The sequence below is a fragment of the Ranitomeya variabilis genome, chromosome 1 (genome assembly GCF_051348905.1).
Source record: "Ranitomeya variabilis isolate aRanVar5 chromosome 1, aRanVar5.hap1, whole genome shotgun sequence".
Lineage (NCBI taxonomy): Eukaryota > Metazoa > Chordata > Amphibia > Anura > Dendrobatidae > Ranitomeya > Ranitomeya variabilis.
The window spans coordinates 1,131,327,113-1,131,344,369 of NC_135232.1; the positions used below are offsets into that span (position 1 = coordinate 1,131,327,113).

General features: G+C 50.2%; 1 protein-coding gene across 2 annotated transcripts in view; it reads left to right on the forward strand.

The window, feature by feature from the left end:
* PTPRA (protein tyrosine phosphatase receptor type A) overlaps window positions 1–17,257 on the forward strand; it is a 127,275-nt gene that overhangs the window by 98,710 nt on the left and 11,308 nt on the right. For both annotated transcript variants that reach the window (XM_077280292.1, XM_077280291.1), the window contains 8 exons: window positions 8,109–8,199; window positions 8,590–8,666; window positions 9,140–9,176; window positions 9,304–9,401; window positions 9,621–9,740; window positions 10,286–10,452; window positions 16,659–16,794; window positions 16,918–17,067. In XM_077280292.1, coding sequence (XP_077136407.1) covers window positions 8,109–8,199; window positions 8,590–8,666; window positions 9,140–9,176; window positions 9,304–9,401; window positions 9,621–9,740; window positions 10,286–10,452; window positions 16,659–16,794; window positions 16,918–17,067 — 876 coding nt within the window. The remainder of the gene's footprint in view (window positions 1–8,108; window positions 8,200–8,589; window positions 8,667–9,139; window positions 9,177–9,303; window positions 9,402–9,620; window positions 9,741–10,285; window positions 10,453–16,658; window positions 16,795–16,917; window positions 17,068–17,257) is intronic.

Here is a 17,257-nt window from a genome sequence, read left to right on the forward strand (position 1 = left end):
TACTATATACAGGAGGAGATGACACACAGGTATATACTATATACTATATACAGGGGAGATGACACAGGTATATACTGGAGGAGATGACACACAGGTATATACTATATACAGGGGAGATGACACACAGGTATATACTATATACAGGGGAGATGACACACAGGTATATACTGGAGGAGATGACACACAGGTATATACTATATACAGGAGGAGACGACATACAGGTACATACTATATACAGGGGAGATGACACAGATATATACTATATACAGGAGGAGATGACACACAGGTATATACTATATACAGGAGGAGATGACTTACAGGTATATACTATATACAGGAGGAGATGACGCACATATATACTATATACAGGAGGAGATGACACACAGATATATACTATATTCAGGAGCAGATGACACACAGGTATTTACTATATACAGGAGGAGATGACACCGGTATATACTATATACAGGAGCAGATGACACACAGGTATATACTATATACAGGAGGAGATGACACACTGGTATATATATACAGGGGAGATGACATACAGGTACATACTATATACAGGGGAGATGACACACAGGTATATACTATATACAGGGGAGATGACAGGAGATGACACACAGGTATGTACTATATACAGGAGGAGATGACACACAGGTATATACTATATACAGGGGAGATGACACACAGGTATATACTGGAGGAGATGACACACAGGTATATACTATATACAGGAGGAGACGACACACAGGTATTTACTATATACAGGAGGAGATGACATACAGGTATTTACTATATACAGGAGGAGATGACACACAGGTATTTACTATATACAGGAGGAGATGACACCGGTATATACTATATACAGGAGGAGATGACATACAGGTACATACTATATACAGGAGGAGATGACACACAGTTATATACTATATTCAGGAGCAGATGACACACAGGTATATACTATATACAGGAGGAGAGGACTTACAGGTATATACTATATACAGGAGGAGATGACACACGTATATACTATATACAGGAGGAGATGACATACAGGTATATACTATATAAAAGAGGAGATGACACATAGGTATATAGAGGAAGAGATGACATACAGCAGGTATATACTATATACAGGGGAGATGACATACAGGTATATACTATATACAGGAGGAGATGACACATAGGTATATACAATATACAGGAGGAGATGACATACAGCAGGTATATACTATTTACAGGGGAGATGACATACAGGTATATACTATATACAGGAGGAGATGACACATAGGTATATACAATATACAGGAGGAGATGACATACAGCAGGTATATACTATTTACAGGGGAGATGACATACAGGTATATGCTATATACAGGAGATGACATACAGGTGTATACTATATATAAGGGAGATGACAAACATATAATCTGAGGGGAAAATCAGGTGTGAGGTGAAAATGAGGGGTGTGAGGTGAAAATGAAAAGGTATGAGTGCAAAATGAGAGGAGTGAGAGAAAATAGTGGAGTGATCGGAAAATGACAGATGTGAGGTCGAAATCACAAGTGTTAGGAGGGAATGAGAGGAGTGAGGGGGAAAATGAGAGGTGTAAGGGAGAAAATGAGAGATGTGAGGGGGAAAATGAGAGGCGTGATGGGAAAATAAGAGAAGTGAGGTGCTATAACTAACCACAGATATTTACTATGCCCAGGCAACGCCGGGCTCTTCAGCTAGTTATATATAAAGGTTGAGTGCCAAATAGCCTCCTGTATACAGTATGATCCCCCACATAGCCTCCTGTATACAGTATGAGCACCTACATTGCCCCCTATGTATAGTATGAGCCCACCATTGCCTACTTATATACAGTGTGAGCCCCACAAAGCCATTATATAATGTACTAGCTGAAGAGCCTGGCATTGCCTGGGCATAGTAAATATCTGTGGTTAGTTATAGCACCTCACTTCTCTTATTTTCCCATCACGCCTCTCATTTTCCCCCTCACATCTCTCATTTTCTCCCTTACATCTCTCATTTTCCCCCTCACTCCTCTCATTCCCCCCTAACACTTGTCATTTCGACCTCACATCTGTCATTTTCCGATCACTCCATTATTTTCTCTCACTCCTCTCATTTTGCACTCACACCTTTTCATTTTCACCTCACACCCCTCATTTTCATTTGGACCTACGCCATATTAAACTAACTTTTGTTGATGTTTCCAGGTGTTTCCATTATTTTGTCCAACCCCTGTACCTATGTGTCATCTCCTCCTGTATATAGTATATACCTGTATGTCATCTCTTCTGTATATACTATATACCTGTATGTAATCTCCTCCTATATATAGTATATACCTGTATGTCATCTCCTGTATATAGTATATACCTGTATGTCATCTCCCCTGTATATAGTATATACCTGCTGTATGTCATCTCCTCCTCTATATACCTGTCATCTCCTCTTTTATATAGTATATACGTGTGTCATCTCCTGTATATAGTACATACCTGTAAGTAATCTCCTCCTGTATATAGTATATACGTGTGTCATCTGCTCCTGTATATAGTATATACCTGTGTGTCATCTCCTGTATATAGTATATACCTGTGTGTCATCTGCTCCTGTATATAGTATATATCTGTGTGTCATCTCCCCTGTATATAGTATATACCAGTGTGTCATCTCCTCCTGTATGTAGTGTATACCTGTGTCATCTCCTCCTGTATATAGTATATATCGGTGTGTCCTCTCCCCTGTTTATAGTATGTACCTGTATGTCATCTCCTCCTGTATATAGTATATACCTGTCATCTCCTGTATATAGTATATACCTGTGTGTCATCTCCTGTATATAGTATATAACTGTGTCATCGCCCCTGTATATAGTATATACCTGTGTCATCTCCCCTGTATATAGTATATATGTGTCATCTCCTCCTGTATATAGTATATACCTGTGTGTCATCTCCTGTATATAGTATATACCTGTGTGTCATCTGCTCCTGTATATAGTATATATCTGTGTGTCATCTCCCCTGTATATAGTATATACCAGTGTGTCATCTCCTGTATGTAGTGTATACCTGTGTCATCTCCTCCTGTATATAGTATATATCGGTGTGTCCTCTCCCCTGTTTATAGTATGTACCTGTATGTCATCTCCTCCTGTATATAGTATATACCTGTCATCTCCTGTATATAGTATATACCTGTGTCATCTCCTGTATATAGTATATAACTGTGTGTCATCTCCCCTGTATATAGTATATATGTGTCATCTCCTCCTGTATATAGTATATACCTGTATGTCATCTCCTCCTGTATATAGTATATACGTGTCATCTCTCCTGTATATAGTATATATCTGTCTCATCTCCCCTGTATATAGTATGTACCTGTATATCATCTCCCCTGTATATAGTATATACCAGTGTGTCATCTCCTCCTGTATATAGTATATACCTGTATGTCATCTCCTCCTGTATATAGTATATACGTGTCATCTCTCCTGTATATAGTATATACCTGTCATCTCTCCTGTATATAGTATATATCTGTGTCATCTCCCCTGTATATAGTATATATCTGTATGTCATCTCCTCCTGTATATAGTATATACGTGTGTCATCTCCCCTGTATATAGTATGTACCTGTATGTCATCTCCCCTGTATATAGTATATACCAGTGTGTCATCTCCTCCTGTATATAGTATATACCAGTGTCATCTCCTCCTGTATATATTATATACCTGTGTCATCTCCTCCTGTATATAGTATACACCTGTATGTCATCTCCTCCTGTATATAGTATATACCTGTGTCATCTCCTGTATATAGTACATATGTGTCATCTCCTGTATATAGTATATACCTGTGTAATCTCCTGTATATAGTATATATCTGTCATCTCCCCTTTATATAGTATATATCTGTATGTCATCTCCTCCTGCATATAGTATATACGTGTCATCTCCCCTGTATATAGTAAATACCTGTATGTCATCTCCCCTGTATATAGTATATACCTGTGTGTCATCTCCTCCTGTATATAGTATATACCTGTGTGTCATCTCCCCTGTATATAGTATATATCTGTATGTCATCTCCTCCTGTATTAGACCTCGTTCACACGTGGCGAGTTTTATGTGTGGTGCGTTTTGAGTATGTGCAAGTTTTGTGTGAGGCAACTTTTGCATGTGTTGCAACTTTTGTGCATGTGGCAATCTTTCCGCGTGTGCAAGTTTTGAGTGTGGCGAGTTTTCCATGAGGTGAGTTTTGCACGTGTGACGAGTTTTGTGTGAGCCTAGTTTTGTATGTGGCGAGTTTTGAGCTGCGACTTTTGTGTTTTGACTTTTATGTGGCGAGGTTGGTGTATGTGTGGTGAAATGTGCGCTGAGGGTGATATATGTGTTCAAGCACGTGGTAGTGTGTGGCGCATTTTGTGTGTGTGTTCATATCCCCGTGGTGGTGTGGTGATTATCCCATGTTGGGGCCCCACCTTAGCAACTGTACAGTATATACTCTTTGGCGCCATCGCTCTCATTCTTTACGTCCCCTTTGTTCACATCTGGCAGCTGTCAATTTGCCTCCAACACTTTTCCTTTCACTTTTTCCCCATTATGTAGATAGGGGCAAAATTGTTTGGTGAATTGGAACGCGCGGGGTTAAAATTTCGCCTCACAACATAGCCTATGACGCTCTCGGGGTCCAGACGTGTGACTGTGCACAATTTTGTGGCTGTAGCTGCGACGGTGCAGATGCCAATCCTGGACATACACACACACATACATACCCACATTCAGCTTTATACACTCACCGGCCACTTTATTAGGTACACCATGCTAGTAACGGGTTGGACCCCCTTTTGCCTTCAGAACTGCCTCAATTCTTCGTGGCATAGATTCAACAAGGTGCTGGAAGCATTCCTCAGAGATTTTGGTCCATATTGACATGATGGCATCACACAGTTGCCGCAGATTTGTCGGCTGCACATCCCAAAGATGCTCCATACAAGGCAGGATGGATCCATGCTTTCATGTTGTTTACGCCAAATTCTGACCCTACCATCCGAATGTCGCAGCAGAAATCGAGACTCATCAGACCAAGCAACGTTTTTCCAATCTTCTACTGTCCAATTTCGATGAGCTTGTACAAATTGTAGCCTCAGTTTCCTGTTCTTAGCTGAAAGGAGTGGTACCCGGTGTGGTCTTCTGCTGCTGTAGCCCATCTGCCTCAAAGTTCGACGCACTGTGCGTTCAGAGATGCTCTTAGGCCTACCTTGGTTGTAACGGGTGGCGATTTGAGTCACTGTTGCCTTTCTATCAGCTCGAACCAGTCTGCCCATTCTCCTCTGACCTCTGGCATCAACAAGGCATTTCCGCCCACAGAACTGCCGCTCACTGGATTTTTTTTCTTTTTCGGACCATTCTCTGTAAACCCTAGAGATGGTTGTGCGTGAAAATCCCAGTAGATCAGCAGTTTCTGAAATACTCAGACCAGCCCTTCTGGCACCAACAACCATGCCACGTTCAAAGGCACTCAAATCACCTTTCTTCCCCATACTGATGCTCGGTTTGAACTGCAGGAGATTGTCTTGACCATGTCTACATGCCTAAATGCACGAAGTTGCCGCCATGTGATTGGCTGATTAGAAATTAAGTGTTAACAAGAAGTTGGACAGGTGTACCTAATAAAGTGGCCGGTGAGTGTATATTAGATGAGCCCCCACATAGCCTCCTTTATGCAGTATGAGCCCCCACATAGCCTCCTTTATGCAGTATGAGCCCCCACATAGCCTCCTTTATGCAGTATGAGCCCCCACATAGCCTCCTTTATGCAGTATGAGCCCCCACATAGCCTCCTTTATGCAGTATGAGCCCCCACATAGCCTCCTTTATACAGTATGAGCCCCCACATGGCCTACAGTGTACAGCATGAGCCCTACATAGCCTTCATATATACAGTATGAGCGCCCACCTAGCCTCTATATATAGTGTGCATCCAACATAGCCTTTATATATAATAATAACTAATAATAATAATTTTTATTTATATAGCGCCAACATATTCCGCAGCACTTTACAATTAAGCGGGGACATGTACAGACAAAAAATTCAGTACAAGTTAAGACAATTTAAACAGAGACATTAGGGGTGAGGTCCCTGCTCGCAAGCTTACAATCTACAAGGAAATATACAGTATGAGCCCCCACACAGCCTCCTATATACAGTATGAGCCCCCACACAGCCTCCTATGTACAGTATGAGCCCCCACACAGCCTCCTATATACAGTATGAGCCCCCACAGCCTCCTATATACAGTATGAGCCCCCACAGCCTCCTATATACAGTATGAGCCCCCACAGCCTCCTATATACAGTATGAGCCCCCACATAGTAGGCTATGTACATTATGAGCCCCCACAGCCTATGTACAGTATGAGCCCCCACAGCCTCCTATATACAGTATGAGCCCCCACACAGCCTCCTATGTACAGTATGAGCCCCCACACAGCCTCCTATGTACGGTATGAGCCCCCACACAGCCTCCTATGTACAGTATGAGCCCCCACACAGCCTCCTATGTACAGTATGAGCCCCCACACAGCCTCCTATGTACAGTATGAGCCCCCACACAGCCTCCTATGTACAGTATGAGTCCCCACACAGCCTCCTATGTACAATGAGCCCCCGCATTGCCTCCTATATACAGTATGAGCCCACACATAGCCTCCTTTATATAGTATGAGCACCCACATAGCCTTTATATATAATGTATAAGCCCCCATATAGCCTCCTATATACAGTATGAGCCTCCTATATATAGTATGAACCCCACACAGCCTTTATATATACAGTATGAGCCTCCACACAACCTCCTATATACAGTGGAGCCCCCACATAGCCTCCTATATACAGTATGAGCCTCCACACAGCCTTCTGTATACAGTGAGACCCACATAGCCTCCTATATACAGTATGAGACCCACATAGCCTCCTATATACAGTATGAGACCCACATAGCCTCCTATATTCAGTATGAGCCCTCACATAGCCTCTTATATAGAGTGTGAGCCCCACATAGCCTCCATATATACAGTGCGTGTCCCACATAGCCTCTTAACTACTTATAAATATCCCATACACATGAATAATACCGACACCACATACTCGTCTCGCTCCTGTGCACGGAGTCTCAGCAGCAGCGCGATAAACTGATGTCGCTGCGTCTGCTGTCTGACATTGGTGGAAGATAGAGCCGGGGCCCCGTCCTCCACCAATGTATTCACTGCTATCTGCATCCTGAGGACGCATGCGGGGGACAGCATGGTGCGCTCCGCAGGCGGGGGAGGGCATGGTGCGCTCCGCAGGCCTGCTCCATGGCATTACAGGAAAACTTAAAATAAATAAATATAAGAATAAACATAATACAAAAAAATCTGTAAATCCCTTTATTTTTGTGTACACAAGTACATGAAATATATAATTTTCTGTAAAAAAAAGGGGTTTTAATTTATGGATTTATTTTTATTTTATACTATTATCGTGCAATAAAACTCTAGACAAAAAAATAAAATGAAATGGAACCAATGGAAACATCAAATATTTTGGGATTTTTTTTTTATATTTACTCGTTTTTCTTTTATATAGTTGTGTAACTACTGTATATATAATAATAAATATCAAAAATATTTGATGGATTTTTATGACTCCCGATGATGATGATCAGTGCCAAACATACATAGCTATAAATAATAAGGATCAGTTGAATAAAAAAAAAAATAAATCCCAAAATAAAGCTTAAATAATACAAATAAAATATTAAATATGTACCAAAAAAGTACCACCTTTTATCACTTACTACTTCCACAAACACAGAAACCCAAGATGTCATAAAGGAAGATAAAAAAGGCAAAATTTATACTTTCTGAAAAACTGCAGTACCCAAGCACCTCCACCAGATGGCAGTACGTTCCATGAGATTCTTCTGCACGGAGGCTGCTTATACACCTAATGTTCAGGGGTCCGGTTATTGGTGTCATTATTAGGGGCCTTCTGACAGTAATTGTGGGGTATCACCAGCTTTTTAAACGTTTTCTGTGTCCAGGCACTGCCGGCCTGTCCCATACAAGCTACCTGCGAAGCCGCTTCGAAGGAAGAGAACAAGGAGAAGAACAGATACGTGAACATCTTACCTTGTGAGTAAGAATTATCCTACAAGGAATATTTGCCGCCAGTGCACTGAGCTTTAACTGTGATCCCCCTGCCGAAAAGCATCGATTTCAGCTTTAACACTGTGTATACCTGCCGCCTCCACTAGGGGGAGCTCACTGCATTCTCTGTTTATTACTGAGCAGAATGAATGCAGTGGGCTCCCTCTAGTGGTGACAGCAGGAGGTCCATGACTATTTTATTAGTCTATGCAGGAGAGTTGGGAGCTCTTTTTCTGACTACTGTAAAAGATAAATGTAAAAAAGTCAATAATTTTTTTTAATCTTTTTAAAAGAGTGGACATTAACTTTTAAACTTTGAATAAGACCTCTTTAATAGCTGCACATAGACACGACTCCTCTGATCTTTCATGTTAGATGATCATTCCAGACTTCACTTGAGTCCCATCGAAGGAGTTCCAGATTCCGACTACATTAACGCCTCCTTCATCAATGTAAGTTCAGATACCAGATTTTTAAATTTTTTTTTTAGAAAAAACTCAAATTCCTGGAAAGAAATTAGAAAATTCTCTGGAATTTTAGCAAACTGACTCACGATAACGTTATATTATTGTATCGGGATTCTCTACATTTACAGAATCTAGAAATTGGCGCCTAATTATCAGATTCACAGTAGAAATGTGATGAAATACTGATTATCTTCCACTGTCGGGTCCTCGGGGGCGGGTCCATCAATCATGAGGGTGGTCCTCTAGATGAGACCGCCCCCACTGAGACACTTTCCTACATTGTAATGTGTTACAACTTAAGAGGGTCTCGGGCAGAAAACTCCTCGCTCTTCGCTAAACCTCTTCACAGTGTACCGGCCGTTTAATTTACATTTTTTTTTGTTTTTTACACTTTATTATGTTGTTGTTCTGTTTTATCAGTTTCATTCGTTCTTGTGTTTTTTGTTCTTTCTCCTTAGGGTTACCAAGAGAAGAACAAGTTTATAGCAGCCCAAGGTAAGAAAGAAGTTTCCTCGCTGATCAGTTTTTCGCATTTGGGGGGCTTTTATATTTCTTAAAGGTACAGTACATGCAAAAATCATATCTTTACTTTCTTTTTTTTTTGCATCAAAATAAATTCTAGGTCCAAAAGAAGAAACTGTGAACGATTTCTGGAGGATGATTTGGGAACAGAATACGGCGACCATAGTCATGGTGACGAACCTGAAAGAAAGGAAGGAGGTGGGGATTTTATTCATCAGGACGTTGTCCTGAAGTATCCATATTACAAGATCATTAGTCCATAGGGCGTGTCCAGTATGGCATCTGCGTCCCATGAAAATGACTAAAGCTGAGCTGCAATACCAGACACGGCCTGTTTCGCAAATGCGGCACTGTTTCTGGGTTAAAAAAAAAAAAAAATTGGATCTCGTTACTGATCGTGCTTTGTGTGTCTCACAGTGTAAATGTGCCCAGTACTGGCCGGACCAGGGGTGCTGGACGTATGGAAATGTCCGCGTGTCTGTAGAAGATATGACCGTCCTGGTGGATTACACCGTACGGAAGTTCTGCATCCAGCAGGTAGTGAATAAACCTCCGGGACGGCAATGTGGTGCGATGGCCACCAGGGGGCAATGCTGTTTTAAAAGATAGGATTTTTATGGAGTCGGCGATACTGAATGTTTTTATTTTTATTTGAAAAGGGTGGCGATTATAATTATAAATATTTATATTTTTAATTTTTTCTTTGTGTTTTTATTTTGTGGTCTCTTTTGGTGACCTGAACCTGGCATCTTTTTAATTGCTTGTTCTGTATACTGCAATACCACAGTATAGCTACAGTCACGGTCTCCCATAATGCACGGTGGCATTCAAGGGGTTAAAGGTAGGGTCCCAGAGCAGGACTCCGCCCAGATGTCTTATTAGGCCATTTGAATGGGCAACGTGTAATACCATGTTGATCCAGCAGGGGTCACTGGCGAGCAGTGTAGATCTGCCGGTCGGGGCAGCTCGGCGACCACCACACTTGTTTCCTTAACTCCTAAATGGTGAAATATTCCGGACCCGCCCTCCTCATGGTCCGGGGGGCCGCTCGCGGGTGTAACGCTCTGTCTCTCTTCTTCCAGGTCGGTGATGTCTCCAATAAGAAGCCTCAGCGCCTTGTCACCCAGTTCCACTTCACCAGCTGGCCTGATTTCGGGGTGCCTTTTACTCCCATAGGGATGTTAAAATTTCTGAAAAAAGTGAAAACCTGTAACCCGCAGTACGCCGGGCCCATCGTAGTGCACTGCAGGTCAGTGAGCAGTCGCAGCGCCGCCCACGCGGTACCACGTCCTCATTGCTGCATGGTGCACACGACATGGCGCCTGGCCGGCTGATCAGAAGAGGCGCCGGGGGGTGGCGGCAGGTGGGACGCCGCTCTCAGGGCTCCTGTCTGGCGGCGGCTCTCAGGGCTCCTGTCTGGCGGCGGCTCTCAGGGCTCCTGTCTGGCGGCGGCTCTCAGGGCTCCTGTCTGGCGGCGGCTCTCAGGGCTCCTGTCTGGCGGCGGCTCTCAGGGCTCCTGTCTGGCGGCGGCTCTCAGGGCTCCTGTCTGGCGGCGGCTCTCAGGGCTCCTGTCTGGCGGCGGCTCTCTGGGCTCCTGTCTGGCGGCTGGCTCTCTGGGCTCCTGTCTGGCGGTGGCTCTCTGGGCTCCTGTCTGGCGGTGGCTCTCTGGGCTCCTGTCTGGCGGTGGCTCTCTGGGCTCCTGTCTGGCGGTGGCTCTCTGGGCTCCTGTCTGGCGGTGGCTCTCTGGGCTCCTGTCTGGCGGTGGCTCTCTGGGCTCCTGTCTGGCGGTGGCTCTCTGGGCTCCTGTCTGGCGGTGGCTCTCTGGGCTCCTGTCTGGCGGCGGCTCTCTGGGCTCCTGTCTGGCGGCGGCTCTCTGGGCTCCTGTCTGGCGGTGGCTCTCTGGGCTCCTGTCTGGCGGTGGCTCTCTGGGCTCCTGTCTGGCGGTGGCTCTCTGGGCTCCTGTCTGGCGGCGGCTCTCAGGGCTCCTGTCTGGCGGCGGCTCTCAGGGCTCCTGTCTGGCGGCGGCTCTCAGGGCTCCTGTCTGGTGGCGGCTCTCAGGGCTCCTGTCTGGCGGCGGCTCTCTGGGCTCCTGTCTGGCGGCGGCTCTCTGGGCTCCTGTCTGGCGGCGGCTCTCAGGGCTCCTGTCTGGTGGCGGCTCTCAGGGCTCCTGTCTGGCGGCGGCTCTCTGGGCTCCTGTCTGGCGGCGGCTCTCTGGGCTCCTGTCTGGCGGCGGCTCACCTTTTTACATCACTGCAAGGTTTTTAACTTGACTTTTTGATCAGATTCTGCTTGATGGCAAAAAGTAGACTCTGAAGCGAACACGAAAACGAGGTCAAACGGCTGCAAGTAAAAAAAAAAAAAACTTGGAAAAAAGTACTGATTACCACGTTCAAAACCTGCGCTCATCCTGGGATATATCCCACGTCCCCACAGGAAATCCGCAACAAAACTGCATCAGTCACGGATTTAGATTTTATGAGTGTTTTTAGTTTTTTGGGTTTTTTTTCTCGTGACTTTTTTTCTCAAATTGCGGCCCCTCCTGCTTTCATGATGTCACGTCTCCTCCCTGTAGAAAGACACGACTGCTTTGCTTTTTGTGTGCAAAAATGTGGAAATCACTTATTGATCTCTAAGGTTTTCTGAAGTCGAATAGTAATATAGCAACCAAAGTAACACTCACTCTTTCCCAAACTTTTTGTTTCGCCGGCCCCCTGCATCCTCCTCGCTGTTGCACTGGCCCTCTACGTCACCCCCCATACTGCCACCGCTCTCCTTCTGCATCACCCCCCACCCCTTGGTTCTGCCAGCCCTCTGCATCACCACCCCTTCCCCCAACCGTGGTCCTACCGGCCTTCTACATCGCCTTCTCCCCCATCCCATGGTTCCGCTGGCCCTCTGCATCGCTCCTTCCCCATGGTTCCACTGGCCTTTTGCATCACCCCTCACATTGTGATGCCACTGGCCCTCCTCCCTCTCCCTCTTGGTGCCGCCGATTCCCCTCCACTCCACTTAGTGCCTCTGGCCCCTCTCCCTTTCCCCCCTTGGTTTCGCCAGTCCCCTGCATCGTTCCCCCATGGTTCCGCCGGCCTGCAGCATCATTCCCCCATGGTTCCGCCGGCCCTCTGCATCATTTCCCCATGGTTCCGCCAGCCCTCTGCATCGTTCCGCCGGCCCTCTGCACCGTTCCCCCATGGTTCAGCCGGCCCTTTGCATCGTGCCCCCATGGTTCAGCCAGCCCTCTGCATCGTTCCCCCATGGTTCAGCCAGCCCTCTTCATCGTTCCCCCATGGTTCCGCCGGCCCCCTGCATCGTTCCCCCATGGTTCTGCCGGCCCCCTGCATCGTTCCCCCATGGTTCTGCCGGCCCTCTGCATCGTTCCTCCATGGTTCCGCCGGCCCTCTGCACCGTTCCCCAATGGTTCCGCCAGCCGCTGGCCCTCTGCATCGTTCCCCCATGGTTCTGCTGGCCCTCTGCATCGTTCCCCCATGGTTCTGCTGGCCCCCTGCATCGTTCCCCCATGGTTCTGCTGGCCCCCTGCATCGTTCCCTCATGGTTCTGCTGGCCCCCTGCATCGTTCCCCCATGGTTCTGCAGGCCCCCTGCATCGCTCCCTCTTGCATCGCTCCCCCATGGTTCCGCCAGCCCTCTGCATCATTCCTTCATGGTTCCGCCGGCCCTCTGCATCGTTCCCCCCATGGTTCCGCCGGCCCCCTGCATCTTTCCCCCATGGTTCTGCTGGCCCCCTGCATCTTTCCCCCATGGTTCTGCTGGCCCTCTGCATCGTTCCCCCATGGTTCTGCTGGCCCCCTGCATCTTTCCTCCATGGTTCCGCCGGCCCTCTGCATCGTTTCCCCATGGATCTGCTGGCCCCCTGCATCGTTCCCCCATGGTTCCGCCGGCCCTCTGCATCGTTTCCTCATGGATCTGCTGGCCCCCTGCATCGTTCCCCCATGGTTCCGCCGGCCCTCTGCATCGTTTCCCCATGGATCTGCCGGCCCTCTGCATCGTTCCCCCATGGTTCCGCCGGCCCTCTGCATCATTTCCCCATGGTTCCGCCGGCCCTCTGCATCGTTCCCCCATGGTTCTTCCAGCCCTCTGCATCGTTCCTCCATGGTTCCGCCAGCCCTCTGCGTCGTTCCCCCATGGTTCCGCCGGCCCTCTGCATCGTTCCCCCATGGTTCCGCCGGCCCTCTGCATCGTTCCCCCATGGTTTCGCCGGCCCCCTGCATCGTTCCCCCATGGTTCCGCCGGCCCCCTGCATCGTTCCCCCATGGTTCTGCTGGCCCCCTGCATCTTTCCCCCATGGTTCTGCTGGCCCTCTGCATCGTTCCCCCATGGTTCTGCTGGCCCCCTGCATCTTTCCCCCATGGTTCTGCTGGCCCTCTGCATCGTTCCTCCATGGTTCCGCCGGCCCTCTGCATCGTTTCCCCATGGATCTGCTGGCCCCCTGCATCGTTCCCCCATGATTCCGCCGGCCCTCTGCATCGTTTCCTCATGGATCTGCTGGCCCCCTGCATCGTTCCCCCATGGTTCCGCCGGCCCTCTGCATCGTTTCCCCATGGATCTGCCGGCCCTCTGCATCGTTCCCCCATGGTTCCGCCGGCCCTCTGCATCATTTCCCCATGGTTCCGCCGGCCCTCTGCATCGTTCCCCCATGGTTCCGCCAGCCCTCTGCATCGTTCCTCCATGGTTCCGCCAGCCCTCTGCATCGTTCCCCCATGGTTCCGCCGGCCCTCTGCATCGTTCCCCCATGGTTCCGCCGGCCCTCTGCATCGTTCCCCCATGGTTTCGCCGGCCCCCTGCATCGTTCCCCCATGGTTCCGCCGGCCCCCTGCATCGTTCCCCCATGGTTCTGCTGGCCCTCTGCATCGTTCCCCCATGGTTCTGCTGGCCCTCTGCATCGTTCCCCCATGGTTCTGCTGGCCCTCTGCATCGTTCCCCCATGGTTCTGCTGGCCCCCTGCATCGCTCCCCCATGCATCGCTCCCCCATGGTTCCGCCAGCCCTCTGCATCATTCCTTCATGGTTCTGCCGGCCCCCTGCATCGTTCCCCCATGGTTTTGCTGGCCCCCTGTATCGTTCCCCCATGGTTCCGCCGACCAGCAGCATCATTCCCCCATGGTTCCGCCGGCCTGCAGCATCATTCCCCCATGGGTCCGCCGGCCCTCTGCATCGTTCCCCCATGGTTCCTCCGGCCCCCTGCATCGTTCCCCCATGGTTCCTCCGGCCCCCTGCATCGTTCCCCCATGGTTCCTCCGGCCCCCTGCATCGTTCCCCCATGGTTCCTCCGGCCCCCTGCATCGTTCCCCCATGGTTCCGCCGGCCCTCTGCATCGTTCCCCCATGGTTCCGCCGGCCCTCTGCATCGTTCCCCCATGGTTTCGCCGGCCCCCTGCATCGTTCCCCCATGGTTCCGCCGGCCCCCTGCATCGTTCCCCCATGGTTCTGCTGGCCCCCTGCATCTTTCCCCCATGGTTCTGCTGGCCCCCTGCATCTTTCCCCCATGGTTCTGCTGGCCCTCTGCATCTTTCCCCCATGGTTCTGCTGGCCCCCTGCATCTTTCCCCCATGGTTCTGCTGGCCCTCTGCATCGTTCCTCCATGGTTCCGCCGGCCCTCTGCATCGTTTCCCCATGGATCTGCTGGCCCCCTGCATCGTTCCCCCATGGTTCCGCCGGCCCTCTGCATCGTTTCCTCATGGATCTGCTGGCCCCCTGCATCGTTCCCCCATGGTTCCGCCGGCCCTCTGCATCGTTTCCCCATGGATCTGCCGGCCCTCTGCATCGTTCCCCCATGGTTCCGCCGGCCCTCTGCATCATTTCCCCATGGTTCCGCCGGCCCTCTGCATCGTTCCCCCATGGTTCCGCCAGCCCTCTGCATCGTTCCTCCATGGTTCCGCCAGCCCTCTGCATCGTTCCCCCATGGTTCCGCCGGCCCTCTGCATCGTTCCCCCATGGTTCCGCCGGCCCTCTGCATCGTTCCCCCATGGTTTCGCCGGCCCCCTGCATCGTTCCCCCATGGTTCCGCCGGCCCCCTGCATCGTTCCCCCATGGTTCTGCTGGCCCTCTGCATCGTTCCATCATGGTTCTGCTGGCCCTCTGCATCGTTCCCCCATGGTTCTGCTGGCCCTCTGCATCGTTCCCCCATGGTTCTGCTGGCCCCCTGCATCGCTCCCCCATGCATCGCTCCCCCATGGTTCCGCCAGCCCTCTGCATCATTCCTTCATGGTTCTGCCGGCCCCCTGCATCGTTCCCCCATGGTTTTGCTGGCCCCCTGTATCGTTCCCCCATGGTTCCGCCGACCAGCAGCATCATTCCCCCATGGTTCCGCCGGCCTGCAGCATCATTCCCCCATGGGTCCGCCGGCCCTCTGCATCGTTCCCCCATGGTTCCTCCGGCCCCCTGCATCGTTCCCCCATGGTTCCTCCGGCCCCCTGCATCGTTCCCCCATGGTTCCTCCGGCCCCCTGCATCGTTCCCCCATGGTTCTGCTGGCCCCCTGCATCGTTCCCCCATGGTTCCTCCGGCCCCCTGCATCGTTCCCCCATGGTTCTGCCGGCCCTCTGCATCGTTCCTCCATGGTTCCGCCGGCCCTCTGCACCGTTCCCTCATGGTTCCGCCAGCCGCTGGCCCTCTGCATCGTTCCCCCATGGTTCTGCTTGCCCTCTGCATCGTTCCCCCATGGTTCTGCTGGCCCCCTGCATCGTTCCACCGGCCCTCTGCATCGTTCCCCCATGGTTCTGCTGGCCCCCTGCATCGCTCCCTCATGCATCGCTCCCCCATGGTTCCGCCAGCCCTCTGCATCATTCCTTCATGGTTCCGCCGGCCCTCTGCATCGTTCCCCCATGGTTCCGCCGGCCCCCTGCATCGTTCCCCCATGGTTCTGCTGGCCCCCTGCATCGTTCCCCCATGGTTCCGCCAGCCCTCTTCATCGTTCCCCCATGGTTCCGCCGGCCCCCTGCATCGTTCCCCCATGGTTCTGCCGGCCCTCTGCATCGTTCCCCCATGGATCCGCCAGCCCTCTGCATCGTTCCCCCATGGTTCCGCCGGCCCCCTGCATCGTTCCCCCATGGTTCCGCCGGCCCCCTGCATCGTTCCCCCATGGTTCCGCCAGCCCTCTTCATCGTTCCCCCATGGTTCCGCCAGCCCTCTGCATCGTTCCCCCATGGTTCTGCCGGCCCTCTGCATAGTTCCCCCAGGATCCGCCGGCCCTCTGCATAGTTCCCCCATGGATCCGCCGGCCCTCTGCATCGTTCCCCCATGGATCTGCCGGCCCTCTGCATCGTTCCCTCATGGTTCCGCCGGCCCTCTGCATCATTCTGCCCCTCCCCCTCCTTGGTGCCACTGGCCCTGTGAATCCCACCTTCTCCTGTTCTCCGTCGGCCCTTTGCGTTCTACCTCTTGGTGTAAATTTTCTCTTTGAGTTATTGCCCTGATCGTCCTGTGTTCTGTGTATCTGCAGCGCCGGCGTGGGCCGCACCGGGACCTTCATCGTCATAGACGCCATGCTGGATATGATGAATGCAGAGAAGAAGGTGGATGTGTACGGGTTTGTCAGCCGGATCCGGGCTCAGCGCTGTCAGATGGTACAGACAGATGTACGTAGTGAGGGCCTCCGTGGTGGTGGGGCCTCTGGGGCATGTTGGGGGTCCCTGCGGGTATAGTGGGGGGGCCCCTGTCTCCTCATGTGCTCGCAGTCACGCCGGCCTCCTCTCCCACAGATGCAGTACGTCTTCATCTACCAAGCGCTGCTGGAACATTTCCTTTATGGAGACACCGAGCTGGAGGTGACGTCTCTGGAAACCCATCTCCAGAAGTTGTACAATAAGATCCCCGGGACCCACAGCAACGGCCTCGAGGAGGAGTTTAAGGTCAGAACGCGTTCATGTCGTCTTCTAGAAATGGGATTGATGGCCCGGAAAGCCCCAAAGACTCTCCATAAAATGCCCCTCTGTATAACCCTTACCCCTGCTACCAAACTGTATATAGAGGTGTTATCAGTCATTGTACAGGAGGAGGAGGTGAGCTGTGACATCACCTATTGTGAATGGTGGATCCTGT